The sequence below is a fragment of the Halichondria panicea genome, chromosome 17 (assembly GCF_963675165.1).
Source record: "Halichondria panicea chromosome 17, odHalPani1.1, whole genome shotgun sequence".
NCBI lineage: Eukaryota > Metazoa > Porifera > Demospongiae > Suberitida > Halichondriidae > Halichondria > Halichondria panicea.
In genome coordinates this window covers 1,516,423-1,532,503 of record NC_087393.1, presented here as the reverse complement: position 1 = coordinate 1,532,503, position 16,081 = coordinate 1,516,423, and the positions used below count along the sequence as shown (strand labels likewise).

At 39.2% G+C, this 16,081-nt stretch overlaps 2 protein-coding genes and 1 long non-coding RNA gene across 3 annotated transcripts; 1 reads left to right on the top strand and 2 right to left on the bottom strand.

Moving 5' to 3' along the window:
- Positions 1-4,382: 4,382 nt before the first annotated feature.
- LOC135351309 (uncharacterized) lies at positions 4,383-7,909 on the top strand. The gene is made up of 3 exons (XR_010399430.1): positions 4,383-5,315; positions 6,173-6,278; positions 7,800-7,909. It is a non-coding gene; the product is annotated as an uncharacterized LOC135351309 (long non-coding RNA).
- Positions 7,910-9,945: 2,036 nt separating this feature from the next.
- LOC135351351 (uncharacterized) lies at positions 9,946-11,214 on the bottom strand. The gene has a single exon (XM_064550340.1). The coding sequence runs from the start codon at positions 11,163-11,165 to the stop codon at positions 10,059-10,061; it is 1,107 nt and encodes a 368-aa protein (XP_064406410.1). The 5' UTR covers positions 11,166-11,214; the 3' UTR covers positions 9,946-10,058.
- A 2,727-nt stretch (positions 11,215-13,941) lies between these two features.
- On the bottom strand, positions 13,942-15,232 carry LOC135351288 (uncharacterized). Its single transcript, XM_064550260.1, has one exon. It carries the CDS (start codon positions 15,220-15,222, stop codon positions 14,116-14,118), a length of 1,107 nt encoding a protein of 368 aa, XP_064406330.1. The 5' UTR covers positions 15,223-15,232; the 3' UTR covers positions 13,942-14,115.
- Positions 15,233-16,081: the final 849 nt, after the last annotated feature.

Genomic DNA, 16,081 nt, shown 5'->3' with positions numbered 1-16,081 from the left:
TTTTGCAATTGTGGGGGAGGAGATACTGCAATGTTAATTTGCAGTTGTTTTGCTCCAGAATTAGTGGGCATAGCAACCACTATAGATCTATATATAGTTGTTGCAGTGGTAAAAGTACTGAGTTGGTGTACTAGAGTCTAGAGTTTCCTCAAGATTTCAGCCTATATGCAGACATGCAAAAAACAGCACAGATTATCTTCACTACCTGTTTAGCTTTGCTTGTGCAACAGAGTTGTGTTCATGGCACTATCTCAAGGAGATGCAAAGATTACATAAGGTAAGGCTGCCTGCAGACACTTAATATATATTTATTAATCTAGTAACTATAACAACACCTTGATGTCTATTTTCTTTGCTGCATGCAGAATAAAGAGCACAGCACAGAGCAAATTTGAGCTTCCAAAAACGAGTATCTTCAGACCAAGATGCTCCATCAACCAGTTCATCTGGTACAGGCCTCGACAAGACCATATCATTACTTTCCATCAATCTCGGCAGTCCTTCACCCTCTGTTTGAGCAGAGTAGGGGAAGGAATGAGCATTTACCAATTGAGAGGCACTTCGCGGAAACTGTTAGCTGGCAGCAATGCCACTGGAGAGTTGGGCTGTTTTGAGTCAGAGTGCAAACATCTTACTCTTTATTTCGACGTGGAGAGCAGTTTAAAGGTGTCCAGGATTTCGTATACTTATCGGAGTAAAATTATCAATAGTGAGTCACTATATAATTTATGGCTTGTATATACCGACTCCTAGCGTGCAGCACTTTTATGTATGCATAAAAAAGCATCACAGTTATTGTAAGAGAACTTTTACAATGAAGAAGCCTATACCTTGTTGTTGAAAATGAAATGCGTTGCATGCAAAACTGTTAAAATAATTGTGCATGTATGTCAATGATCTATACCACCTATGCTTGTAGGATGTCCAAAATGCACTGAAGTTTGTCAGCGAAACTGTATATGTTCATCACAGTACGGTGAGTTATTGTATACGTATGCATGCATGTGCATGCATAATTGTATATATTATACATACAAGTTTATACCCTAATCCCGAGACAATTGCAGGTGGGGGGTGCTTGCAGACAGTGCGCAACGTCACGCGGTTATCAATGTTGTGGCCAGGCCTCTCAATTTAGTGCACCGCCCATCAATTATTATTGCAGCAGTACGTGTATAATTATGGTATAGCAGGTATATTTCGAGGGTATAATAAATTTTCACAGAAATGCCTTTAGAAAGGTTTCGCGGATTTAATTGTTGTGGAATAGCAGCCTTTTTGCAGCATGCATGCATGCGATATTAAATTCGCGGTTATAAATGTTCGCGGTACATACCTAATCCACGAAAACCACAAACATTTATACCCTCGAAATATACCTGCTATACGGTATATATAGTTGGTAGTTTTTTCAATCTAGTAAGCGTTACTTTGGCCAGGAGGGCGCTCAAGACACATGATCCCCCCTGCTAGCTAATGTCATATAAATTATATAGGAACTGGAATTTTGGGGACCTGACTAGCACAAGTCATTTGTTATGCAATCATAGTTCCCCTGTAATATAATAATTATATTGATGAGCTAATTATGCCACGATCATTAAATTGGGGGTTTTTTTCGACATGACCACTCTTTCATGTAGGCCATGCATAATTTTTTGCTACAAAGGTGAATCCTTCAAGGGTCAACTGTTGTCTGTGTTGACATAAAACAAAAGAGGTCGTCTAAGAATTATGCCTAGTGTTGATTAACCGACAGTCATATCATCAGGGTATTGCAGTGACGTGGCTTGAATGTGATAACTGAGCAGCGAATTGCTTAAACCAGCTGCTGTACGTATGTGTAAATTAGTTTGTCAGCTACCGTATAGCGCGAAATTTTCGAGGCACTTATATTTCGTGGATTGGCCTCTAAAAGCCATTTCGTTGCACAATGTTCGCGGAATGACTGCTTACCGGAAGCCACGCCTTTAAATATTTGCATGATAGCAGGTAATTCTTATTAACGAACACTTTTCGTGGACTTAATTTTCGTGTAGAATTCCAACCCACGAAATCCGCGAAAATTAAGCCCCTCGAAAATTTCGCGCTATACGGTATTAGGTTGCCCCATCATACATAGATACTGTGTACTAGAGGGTTAGGGTTATCTACACTACTACATAAGCTAAGTTTTAAGGCTTTCCTAATATGATTGTCATGCAGTTCTTGTATGGATGCAGGTATTGCTTTATAAGTGGTAAGTGGAATGCTAAGGGAATTAAATTGCTAGAGTAATCTATGCCATGGCCAAGGGAACTTCGCCTTAGTAACGCAAGTGATTTAGGAATCAAAATTTGCACCCTAATAAAAGTGTGTTAGTTATCACATCAAACATCAACCGGTTGCCCATAAAAAAGTTTATTGTATCAATGTATATCAATACCTTTTCTGCAGTGTTTGTCGGGATGTTGCAGAGGTCCGTGGAAGCCAATGGACTGTATACACACTACATGAAAGTGTCCGAGTTCCTAAAACACAATGGACTCTACAACAAGTTTAGCCGGTGGTTGAGAGTCGACAATGAACTAAAATCTATCCCACAATGTCCGAGTAATAACGTCTCCAAAATACAAACTTATGATCCTTTTCGAACGTCTTCAACATGTGAAGATAACAATATAAACAGTCTAAATTCAAATTCATCAGTTCATCGTCTGTGTAAGAGCTCCACAGTACCTCAATATGGACTGGTCAAGGTGTATAGCAAGTGCCCCATGACTATAGGGTCTACTCATCTGATCTCTGCAAGTGTTTCTTCATTGACGATATCAGGAAGAACTCGGAAGAGACTAGTAATGTGTTGCGGGGAAGAGGACCAAACTCATGCAGCCTATCAGCTTAGGGAGATGTTACTACGGCAGCAATGTTGTAGCGAATTGAATTAAGACAATGATGTTTTTTTTAAAACCCATCAAGTTTCTGTATAATCACCTAATCTACTAAAATAATTTGTGAACAATTCATTGCACTTCATTCACTTACAGAAAGCTTGTCCTTTACCTTTTGTAATGCCTTCAAATATTTTTCAGTAAAGTTTATCGCATGCCTGATGGAAGATGGAAACAATGAAAACTGTCGGGTCTAAAACACATTATGTACGTACTCGGAAGCCAGTACGTAGCTTTAATTACCTTTTTTTAATAGCTATAATTGTACGCTATAATGGCCCGAAATTAAACTAAAAATTTGACACAAAGACAGGAAAGGAAGAAATAAAGTGTTATAGCTCTCGAAGTGCTGTAAACACACTAATTGCCCGAGGCTTCATGCTATACATTTAGACACTGCCTGGGCATACACAGTTTCACTAACCTACATGCATGCACATGTAACACACATGCACACACTCACTGTGTGTGTGTGTGTGTGTGTGTGTGTGTGTGTGGGTTAGTGAACTTTGTATGTGTCACAGTACCAGCAAAACACGTGACCACAAAGTGAAGTTGTCGCTGCTTCACACATTTCCAGACACAGCGGACATTTCAAAGTCATGGATACATGTACTATAGCATTGTATCTTTGCAACTTTTAATCTGATTTATTCTCGAGTGAGCTTTGCATTTTCAAAATAGTCCCAGATTCTCAACACTCTGGATGCTATTTGAGCAAAAGATCCAGCTGTAATAAGTATTCCGCGATGCATAGACATCTGCCAGGGTGGTGGTTTTGTATCGAACCAATTATTATAGTTGGTATCAGTGAATGGTAGAAAATACCTCTATAGCTAGATAAAACGACAAGTGCATGGAGTTTATTACAAGTTCTGTAAGAAATTCGACCAAAACCTGGTATACTGTTGTTCGAACCTTTAGATTTGGGGAATCCAGACTGCACTCATTAAGTATTTCCTCCAATGCTGCACGCTCACTAAATAAAATAAGGCTCCACAGTTTGTAAGAGTATAGGGCCAGTGTTTGTTATACCAAACCGGCTGGGAGTGTACATATATCGATGTGCGATTTAACTGGTATGATGTTTGTTATTACTCTTCTCCCAAGCTAGGTCTGGTTATCAGAGAGGAGTGCCGAGGAGATACGGTCAATGTAGAATCTGTCCTTCCGATTGCTTCAGACTAGCTCTGGAACCCCGGCTGATAAAAGGTGTAATTGCGACCTTAATTGTTACAGAAAGTTACCTCTGGGATGAAACGGCTGGCTTGCGAGACTACATGCATGTATATAGAGACTAGATATCTGTCTTCATGATTAAGGGTAGATATCTACGCTACCTTAGCATGTGATGGTATAATTATAAGGCAAAGGTATAGCATACCCTTCATAACAATGATGGGATGTAGTATTTCCAAACTGCAGAGGACAGAGGTTAATTGTGCAACATCCACCCACGTATTTATGATTAAACTATACTTCAGACTTCACATTAATTTTGTGTAGATTCACTTTCACTTTCTGAGTTAATTACCAATGGCTATTTGTCTAAGGAAGTTAGAAATGAAAGTGGTAAAATGGCAGTAGAATAGTGACTAGATGTATACAGTGCAAAAACCAAAGAGAGTAGATTTTTTTTTTTATTTTTATTTTTCACATTTTGTGGCATATCTTCTGAAGTAAAAGTGATATGATCTATTTGAGTGCAGGTACTGAAAGTTCAATTATTGGCGCTTCCATTGGACCACCACCTGTTACATCATATGACATCATCACTATGAAATGGCTGTCTGAAGATGTGTACCTCCGAAAATATGTTAGGAATAGAAGTAGCTTATTTGTTTGAGTTAAGATCTGAAATTTATTGTGTATGTACCTGACTATATTGCTCATCTTTTGAGCTTCAACGGAAGTCTGGGCTGCTAGTAAGTTCTGAGAAATACTGAATTTTGTTGTTTTTTGGTGGCAAATATGTTAGGAATACAACTTTCGATTTTATGCTAGTTAAGGTCTGATTTTTGAGGAGCATGTACTACAATAGCATAGAATTCATCTGTACTAACTTACAGGAGCTAGACCAGTCTCATCTTTGCTAGAGCGGCCCTTCTTGTCAAAAATGGTGATTTTGCTCCGTTTTGCTACTTTTGCTGACGTATGCAATGATATTCATTGATTTGTGACATCACAAATCATCTTGTTGTTATTTGCTACATCCAAAGGTCATGTGATGTCTACCTGCAAATACACAGTTGGTGTTGGTCATTCTGTGTCACAGGGGCGTGGTAATTGAGCTTACTACGTAGCCAAATTGCCCCAAAAGTCATAAAAAGCACTGTTTTTGACAAGATGGGCCGCTCTAGCAAAGAAGAGGCTAGCCTAACTCCTGTAAGTTAGTACAGATGAAAAGTACACTATTGTAGTACATGCATGCTGCTCAAAAATCAGACCTTAACTAATATAAAATCGAAAGTTGTATTCCTAACATATTTGCCACCAAAAAACAACAAAATGCAGTATTTCTCAGAACTTACTAGTAGCCCAGACTTCCGTTGAAGCTCAAAAGATGAGCAATATACTCAGGTACATGCACAACAAATTTCAGATCTTAACTCAAACAAATAAGCTACTTCTATTCCTAACATATTTTCGGAAGTACACATCTTCAGACAGCCATTTTATACTGATGATGTCATGTGATGTAACAGGTGGTGGTCCAATGGAAGCGCCAATAGTTGAACTTTCAGTACCTGCACTCAAATAGATCATATCACTTTTACTTTAGAAGATATGCCATAAAATGTAAAAAATGTGTACCAAAAAAAAAATTCTACTCTGTTTGGTTGTTGCACTGTACATGCAGGTACTCAATAATAGTTAGACACTGATTAGGAAGTTTCTACATGATTTAGAAGCCCAAAGGGCTGGTTGTAGTATCCCGAACGCAGTGAGGGTTCTACTAGCCCTGAGGACTTCTAAATCATGTGGAAACTTCCTAAACAGTGTCTAAGCATTTTAGATCATAGCAACCATGAGTATTTAGCCAATCAGATTTGAATGTTCTTATCTAATCTTTGCTACATGATTTTCTATTGAAGTACATGATTTTCTAAATTGGATAGAACATTTCCTCTAACCAATCAGATTGCAGTATTTATGACAAACATGATCTAATCCCAGATAGATCGATGTAGATCTAGACTATAATATGTTTGTGATGAGCCTGTGTACTCCATCCCATACAGTCGATCGTAGTGTCAGTGCATAACGGAGCCGCCTGGCTGGATGAGGATCTCAGCTCAGTCCTAGCTGGAGCAGACCATGCGTGGAAGTGTCTGCAATGCTTCCACTGTAAGTAAACATGCATCATTGCATGTAGCCATAGATCTAGTTTGAGTAAATTGGCCCACTTCGATTATACGCTTTGAGGTTGGTGCATCTATTATGATAATAAATGATCAACCTATTAACATTATATTGTTATAACGAGCATGCAGCTTACACAAGCCAAATATCCGCATTAATTATCAAGGTCTACTAATCAGCCAAAACAAGGTTTGCTGCTTGCATCTTGCACACTAGCTACCATTACACATGAGTATAACACCGGTGTCGTAGTGCCTACGAGTTAAGCTGTCCCCCCTTTGCATATAGGGTAGACTGTTCCCCTTAGAATTATATTATACAGCTATTTATTATGTACTAAATTACCGTATATATATAGAGCAAACTTTTCGAGGCAGTATAATCCTTACACCACCTGATCCAAGTCCATCTCCAGTAAACTTGCAGTTCATGCAGTTAACGAAGGGCTTAATTTTTGCTGTTTTCGTGGGTTAGTAATCCTACAAGAAAACTCTTCAACAAAATGGTATATTATAAAATTATCTGCTTTAACGTGCAAAGATGGAAGGCGTGACCTGGGAGTGTTTCCGGTAAGCTGTCAATTAACCAGATGCTTTTTTTAGAGGCCATTCCAGTGGCACGAAATTTAAGTGCCTCGCGATACACACGTAGTTAGCATCGATCATATACTAATAGCTCCAGATTTATTGGACAGCAAAAGTTTGGAAAATTGTCCGATACAGATTTTTTATAGAGCATGTGAAGTGTCAGGAATAATTAGAAGAAGCATGCAGCTGCATGCAAAAGTTTAATAAAACAGTGTGCGACTGAATAGTTGCACTAGCTATCTAAAACTTATGGCCAACTATAAAGCTACGTTGCTTGGAATGTATCAACTTTTCAAGGTGTTGTCCAGATGTTTATAATATTAAAGCACCAGAGTGTCTGTTGTATGAAAATTTCCCAAAAGAATGCCGGTCCGGGATAATTAGAAGTGTCCGAGAAATTAGGAGATATACGGTAATAGTTATTGCTATTGTTAAAGCCATTACTTAACTAGGATTGGCACTACAGTAGACTGTTGTTAATTAGGTCACCCTTGTATTGGGACCATGCAGCTTAGCCGGAATAGCGAGGTGGCTGTATTTTGAAATAGCCACGGCTTAAAAACGACCTTACTTCGAGTCTAATGACTAATTTTGCGGATATACCTCGAGGATAATGAAGGATAATGAATCATTCTGCTCTCTATTTACAAATTTTATTTGCCAAAACACACCCAAAACGTAATATCCGGCCATTATAAACGTATAAAATTTTATAAGTTTGGGACAGCTAGCACTGGCCGGTATACGGAATAGCGAGTGGCCGTACTTCAGGGTGAGTTTTGTGCAGTAAACATCTAGCTAGCATTCCGTGCCAAACTGGTATATCGAGGTGGCCGTACTTCAGAGGGCTGGAATAGTGAGAGTCTACTGTACGCTTTTTAGCGCTTTTCACGTATTTTCCTCATGTTTATCTCTGCAGCTGGGAAGGATCATGAAAACTGACCGAAGAGCTAGTTCTAGAGCTATTCGTTTGTATTATGAGATTTAAAAAACGTTCGCATGCATAGATATATATTTCTAAAATAATGAGTGACTGACTAAGTGCAGGGTGTCATACAGAATTTTAGAGTAGAGGGGGGAAATAAGATAAGTAACCAGAAAATGTTGCTTAAAAACTGAGGTGGACTGCATGTTATTTCAATACCCTGCTATGGACACTCAGTCATACAACTAGTACTTGAATGCAAATTTTAGGGCGGGGGGTATCCCCCTTTCCCCCTGTATGAAACCCTGAAGTGAGTAAGTAAGGAGTAAGTAGGTATAAGTAAGCTTAGGAAGCTTTTCTTCCTTTGTACAAACATCCTCATGGTATTCTGCAATCAATCCAAATGGCTACAGTCTTGGCCATGGGCATGTTTCTCAGATTTGCGATCGCTTTCACGAGCCACATGATCTCTCAGGTTCGATCTGAAAATTCCGCCATCTTTACGTGAGGCGGGGTTGGCCTCAAATCATCATTATACTTAAAGAGAGCGGCCAGTTTTCGAGAAAAACATTGCGACTACAAAATAACCCGACGCGCTCAGCTATAAGTTATTGTCTTCTGGATCATCCCGATTCTCATATGTTGCCGCACATGCACTCATGCAGGTAATACTGAACTCTGTCTTCTCTTCCTGAGCTACTTGTCATTGTCTTCCCGATTCTCATATGTCACACTCTGGAACTCTGTCTCCCAAGTTTAAAATTTACTTCCTATATCTAGATCTACTGTCTTCTTATAGATTCTCGCACACATGTAGTATCATTATAATTATGTACATGCGAATGACACGTATAAGAGACATATAGATCTATTATACTGACTATGGATATAAAAGGATGAGAAGCTAATAATTATATAGCTGCAGCCATGATTGATAAAGTCTGATCCTTTGAAGATCTGAAGAAAACAACGATTATTAAATTTCACTATAACACCAGAATAACTACAAACTTATACAAAGGCATGCATGCTGCATGCCCACTAACTCCAACATCTCTATTCGACGATCCGACCCAAAAAGCAAGGGAACAAGACCCATAAAAATATTTTTACAAATGTGAAAAATTACTAGGATTGGCATTGGCCGGGGGAAACACCAAAAAGCGTAGAAACAAGAAAGCAGACGAAAGCATTTATAACTCCAATTTGTTACAACGTCATTGTATATATAGCTATATATAGTATATATATTGAGGTACATTATACTAGCATCACAATTGACATAAACACCTATTAAATTACATGTCATTCAATTAGGAATTGTAATTATTAAAGAGATGTATAGACTGCATACACTGCCATCAACCACATCATTACTAATTAGCCCAGATACTTTTCTGGGAATTTTAATACAGCGGACACTCTGGTGCTTTAATTTTGCTAAATCTGGCCAGACAATACCCTGAAAAAAGTTGACATTCGATCCAAGCAAGGTAGCTTTATAGTCAGCAAGAGTGCTGCAAGTTAGATAGCTTTGAGGATTAGGATAGCTAGTGCAACTATTCAGTCGCACATAAGCTTAGCTAGCTTGCGTGCAGCTGCATGCTTGCATGTTCTAATTATTCCAGACACTTCACATGCTCTATAAAGATCTGTTCCAATTATACCCAGACAATTTCTAAAATTTTTTTTTTCTGTCCGATAAAAATTATGATTAGAACATAATACGATACTTCCAATGCATGTCAAAACTCTTATACCTTGCAATGTGCTAGGATTGACCGAGGAAACCACAAAATAGCATGGAAACTACCAGCGAAAAATTTTACATATAAATGATGTTGCCACTGTGATACCAAAGCTTGAGTAGTGCGCCGCAGTATGGGGCCCTCATCAATCCAACACTCACAAAGAAACTGGACAACACCCAATCATTTGCCTGTATGCAAAATCATACCAAAGTAAAGAAATCTGGCTATATCTTTCAGTCAAACCGCATGCAGGAATGTCTATAATTATTGTATTTCCCCACTGTCTTCTCACCCCCCCTATCTCTAGGCATGCCCCCTCCCCCAAGTGCAAGCTAAGCTTAGGGTAATAATAGAATGAAGTTCATCATTATCTGGAAAAAAATACTGAATAACAACAAGGGCGTATGTATATGCCCTTGATAACAAGTATAATTATAATAGTGATATAATAATATCGGGCTATCAGTATAATTATATAACAACAAGTATATATAGAGACCGTTCACGTTTCAATATCTGTAGAGCCTCTATAGTTCCGGTGGCAAGTGGAGCAAATAAAATTCAATCCACTGAGGAATGGCATTGCCTTGCATGCACTACTGCATTTCACACAAGTGTAATCGATAGAAAACATGTGATTGTAATTGGAATAACCATCAGCAGCAGCAACTTCTATTGACTCCCATGCTTCAAAGAAGGTGTTTGTCGTGCGTTGACTTACATCGGCCTGAAGAATTTCATAGCTCCCCCGTTCATGTTTTTTGTTAACAATTTTCTTTAGAAGAGTAGAACAATTTTCTACATCTTCCGAAAGTTGCTTGAAAAGGAGCCAAAACTGTGTTGAATCTTTGAAAATAGGAATTGCTGCTTTGATCTCACCTCTTTTTTTATGTATCTCTTGACGTTGCTGCTCAAGTCGTTGTATATCTACAGCTATGCGATTGATCTGAGATGCAAGAGAGGAAACTTGAATCTCACTAGACTTAATGGCAGATTTTGCACTGTCTAAATCACTTCTACGACAATCTCTGGCTGAGCAAGCGTCTTTTTCTTCATTTTGGCAAGCATTCACTATAGCACCGATACTGACTGCAAGTCCAGCACCGACTAGCGTACTAATTCCTCCAGTAAACAATCCAAGTAGAGCCCCACCAACAGCTGAGCCAATCTGAATATTTTTCAGCTTTTCAATAGCATCTCTTAGTTTTCCTTCAGCTCTTTGCAAATCACTTTCTGCTGAAGAAAGCTGCGACTCTCTATCAGGAAGCACACTTCGTTGTCTAGCAAGATTACTCTCACAATTTATCTTTTCGGTTTTCAATGTTTCTTCTTGCATACCTAATTGCCCGACTTGGCGGTGAAGTTCAGCATCCATCTCCTGATAGTGCTCGTCCACTGCCTCAAGTCGTTTGGCTAACTTTTCAGCGTCATTTGCAAGAACAGCAGCATCTTTCTGCACCGACACCAGCTTGCTGCTTGCATCTACTGTTTGACCATAGATGGTTTCACCAATTTCAATGTATTTCAGCACTTCACTGGCAACTGCAACACAATGCTTTCCTTTCTCTACTAGAGATGTTTGGCTTGACATTCTGATCACTGCTGCCATTTTAAGTGCAATTGATTGCACACAAGCATGTAAATGTATGCATCAATATTGGAAGTGGTTTAAATCTATACAGTGAAGGGGTGGGATTTTCCCAGGGACTGTCCATAGTGAACAACATGGTGCTGTCCCTGGGAAAATCTCAAGAATAATACTATCATCAGATCTACAGTGGTTTGAATATCTCCTGTGAATATCATTACCAGTATACGATATTCAACAAAATGTTGTTGTACTATCTCTTGACGACTATGGGGTGCCAATTGTGTCAAAACACCATGTGTAAAAAATGCATATTTGTATCAGATTTACTAAATCGGCCTCACACTTTTGTCCCGATTTAGTACACTGTCTGTGACGTACATTTATGATGGCCGCGCAGTGCAGGGTACCATTAATTTGTGACACTTTAAAGCGTCAACACAGCAGGTAAAGGGTTGATGCAGTGACGTATTCAGCTAAGGGGCTCAAGCACTCTCCTAAGCTACTGTAACTTCTGTTTATCTGGGAGCTATTCATAAACGATGAGCATACTAGGTAGCGTAATTAAGTGCCATCGTAATTTAAACACGACATCAACATAATTTTTGAGGCCCTAAAAGAATTAAGTGCCTACCGTTGCTGTAATTATTATGCCTCGGTGCGCATGCGCAAGCGAGGTATACGGTAGTGTGTTTGCGTGTCTGTGTGTAGGTGTACAAAATTTCATGGAGTGTCGGACCCCTCGTGTGTGTCTGTGTGTGTGTGTAGACTGCTACAGCTGCTCAAGGATGAATCAAGTGCAAGTAAGAGTTTCTATGGGCTTCTAGTCATGTTTTCATCCGTGGATTTGCAAAAATAATAATGCTTTGTTCTCGAGTTATGCCTACTTGGAATGCCATTGCAGCCTTTTCAGAAGAGCACGTAGCCAAACTTGTTTGCCGAGTGTTACTACTCTACTTAGTAGTTAGCTCTGCACTATAGAACGCTAGCTATTGGTAGCTGCAAGAGTGAGAAGAGAGCTGCAAGGCTCTACTGCGCTGATGGCCGATGGGTCCGACACTCCTTTAAATCTTGTACACCCTTCGCCTAAATCTTTGGTAAATCTCTTTAAATCTTTTAAATCTTGGGTAAATCTCTAAATCTCTAAATCTTTATCTGACCTATGAACCTTCTCCATGAACCTTGCATCGAGGTGCATGCACTATCTGCATATGATGCTGTGCTTAACCTTATCAAGGCTGCGAAACTACTTGCCAGTTTTCCTGATGCAACAGGCACAAGAATTTACATTCAAGTAATGCAATGCGTTATACAGCTATCTAAACAAATCTCTAACTCCTGTTGAGCGTATTGAGTGCATTTGGTATGCGACATTTTTTGTCTGTTATTGGCGCAAATGAATCCAACTTCATCCTCACTATAACCTCACGAATAACTTTATCACATCAAATGCGTACATGTGCATTGAACTCAATGCACACTCACTCATAACTCTTATTCTAACAATTTGAAACAAGTTAAACAAGCACAGCTCTGCCTTTCAACCATGGGTCTTTGGGTCACAAACATGCGAAGGGTTGTTCAGAGCAGCTCGCAGTATGACTAGTATTTTCTCTACTGTTATCAACTTTGGCATGCTTGGCCTGGTGAGACGTGTGCATCGACTGCAAATTCAGAGTCAACTACAGGCTGAGTCATCAAAGACTAACATAATCTTCCCGCAATTGCAGAAGCATCGAGCTAAAGAGCGTAACAATTTGTTTGTCCCTGCAGAGCTAGCAAAAACGACCGATGGTGCTATTGTTTTAGCTGTGCAGAGAGCTAAATAAAGGGCGCAAACAACTGTCAAGGAGCTGGGCATGGCTGACCTTTTGAAGACAAGAAATGAGTGGGATGAAAACATTCCAACAATAGACTGTGATGAAACAGATATTTTTGGAGACTCCTCTGATGACAGCGATTATGAAGACAATACTGACTCTTTGATTCCAGAAGAAGACACAAATATATCGGAAGTAGACGTTGCAAGAGACATCGATATTCTGTCCAAAAACAAATTGATATCAACAGATTTATAATGTAAACTATATACAGCAGTCCCTCCCAAGACTGATAAAAGTGTCAACAGCTGATTCATTGCCTGTGTATGAGCCTGTCAGCTTGGTACCTTCAGAGAAAAGACCCAAGAAACATACTTATGCTGCTACTCCATTTCTGAAAGTATCAGGTGAAGAGGGCAAGTCCGTATTTATTAGAAAAACAACAGCAGTTTGGCTTTTTCAAGAAGGTGAACGTGTTTCATCACACAGGCTGTTTCGAGTGAGAAACAAGCAGCCTTATTCTTCTTTTATCAAAAAACCTAAAACCACCGTTTACTGTCACTATTGAGCTTCACATACAATGCCTGCCTATGTGATCAGCTAGCTGTCTGGAAAGAAGGGGGCTGTACATGTCAGTGTGGTTGGCCATGTGCCCAGAAATTTCCACAACATATTGCAGACAGCCCATGCATGCAGATTCATTCATAACACAGCTAATAATGTATATATACAGATCAGTCCGAACCGCTCACACTTACAACAAAATTTTAAAGTAAACAAACTTAACTAAAATTAATGTGTACACAACAGCTATCTATATGCAACGCATTGAGGTGTTGTCTTTTGGAAAGACCAAGAGACCAAGATATAGACTAACCACAATCGAAATGCTTTCTGTGTTCGTGTGTGTGTTTCCAATAATTAACTTGAATTATCTGAGTGCATGCAACATGCAACATTCCATACGATAATTTGAATTGTAAACAGTGGGCAATTAAATCATTATAGCATAATTATAATAAACTCAATAAAGGATCAGTATAATAAGTATAGTATATTGCATTACAAGTACAAATGTGATCAATCAACATGCAAATAGCTATATCAGTAATAATTATAAAGACGGTTCACATAACAGTCCAATTCCAATTTCAACAATCAGTAGGCTGTAGTGCCAGGTGGCAAATAGAACAAATAAAATCCGGTCCACGGAGGAATGGCAGTGCCTTGCATGCGCTACTGCATTTCACACAATTGTAATCGATAGAATAAATGTGATTGGAAAAACCATCAGCAGCAGCAACTTCTATTGACTTCCATGCTTCAAAGAAAGTATTTGCTGCACTTTGACTTCCATTGGACTGAAACATTTCATAGCTCTCTCTTTCATGAGCTTTTTTAACAATTTTGTTCAGAAGAGTAGAACGATTTTCGCCATCTTCCGAAAGTTGCTTGAAAAGGAGCCAAAACTGTGTTGAATTTTTGAGAACAGGGATTGCTGTTTTGATCTCACTCCTTTTTTGATGTATTTCTTGACGTTTCTGTTCCAGTCGTTGTATCTGTAATGCTAAATCTTTGATTTGCGATGCAAGAGAGGAAATTTGATTCTCACTAGACTGAACGGCAGATTTTGCACTGTCTACATCACTTTTACGACGACCTCTGGCTGAGCGAGCATCCTTTTCTTCATCTCGGCAGGCATTCACTATAGCACCGATACTGGCTCCAACTCCAGCACCGACTAACAGACCAATTCCCCCAGTAAATAATCCAAGTACAGCCCCACCAACAGCTGAGCCAATCTGAATACTTTTTTCCTCTTTAATAGCATCTCTTAGTTTTCCTTCAGCTCTTTGCAAATCACTTTCTGCTGAAGAAAGCTGCGACTCTTTGTTGCGAAGCACACTTTGTTGTCCAGCAAGAATACTCTCAGAATTTTTCTTTCCGGTTTTCAATGTTTCTTCTTGCATACCTAATTGCCCGACTTGGCGGTGAAGTTTAGCATCCATCTCTTGATAGTGGTCGTCCACTGCCTCAAGTCGTTTGGCTAACTTTTCAGCTTCATTCGCAAGAACAGCAGCATCTTTCTGCATCGACACCAGCTTGCTGCTTGCATCTACTGTTTGACCCATTTCATTGTGTTTCAGCACTTCACTGGCAACTGCCACACAATGCTTTCCTTTCTCTACTAGAGATGTTTGGCTTGACATTCTGATCACTGCTGCAATTTTAAGTGGTTGTAAAGTGATTGCACACATGCCTCATGCATGCAGTCAATTATTATATAATGTTAACTCGGGAATTCCCCAGGGATAGCCCTGCATGCATGAGTACCGCAATCATTCATAGCATCTCTTGAGCCTCAATGTGAGACTCTGCATGCATGTAAATCGATCTATAGTATGCATTCACAATTATGCTGTCAGTCATGCACATGTTTAGTTCATTGCACGTAATTATAGTAACAAACAATGTGGTATATATACATGTACAGATAACTGATTGGTATATGTACACATGTATCATACATGCCCCCCTCAGCGGCATATATCTTAGCCCAATCTGTAAAATCATCCATATACGTGCATGGAGTTGAATGTGATTGCTCTTTCATATAATTATATAATTATATATAGGCTAGATCTATTATTTATTGATCTCAAATAACAACAAGATGCTCAGTAGAGCATTCACTCTGTGTTGACATAACGGACACTATAATTATAATGACCTAACATTAATATGGGGAATGATCGTGAATCGAGAATGATCGTGAATCTATTAGAAAACAGTGTTTTTTGTCACCTTCGAAGATTGCCTACAAGTTTCATAGCCTATATATTATTTTTCAACCACTATCAGCCAGTTAAGCAGTCCATGCCGTGATTCACTCAAAAATCACATTTTTGTGTCCACATGCACACACATGCTGTGTGCTTCGCACGCAAGGTGTAATTATATGCCCTAGTATATAGAGGAGTGAAAGCGCTTTGCAGTACTAATAAACTCCTGGTGAACAACAGCCAACATGTTTCATGGTGCTGTCCCTGGGAAATTTCCCAACAAAACCAGAACAGCCCTAGCTGGCACTGCATGTCTTTCCCTGGGAAAATCCCA

Bases quoted from the DNA above. Each gene is read 5' to 3' on its own strand.
- LOC135351288 (XM_064550260.1), bottom strand. From the start codon at position 15,222: ATGTGTGCAATCACTTTACAACCACTTAAAATTGCAGCAGTGATCAGA.
- LOC135351351 (XM_064550340.1), bottom strand. From the start codon at position 11,165: ATGGCAGCAGTGATCAGAATGTCAAGCCAAACATCTCTAGTAGAGAAA.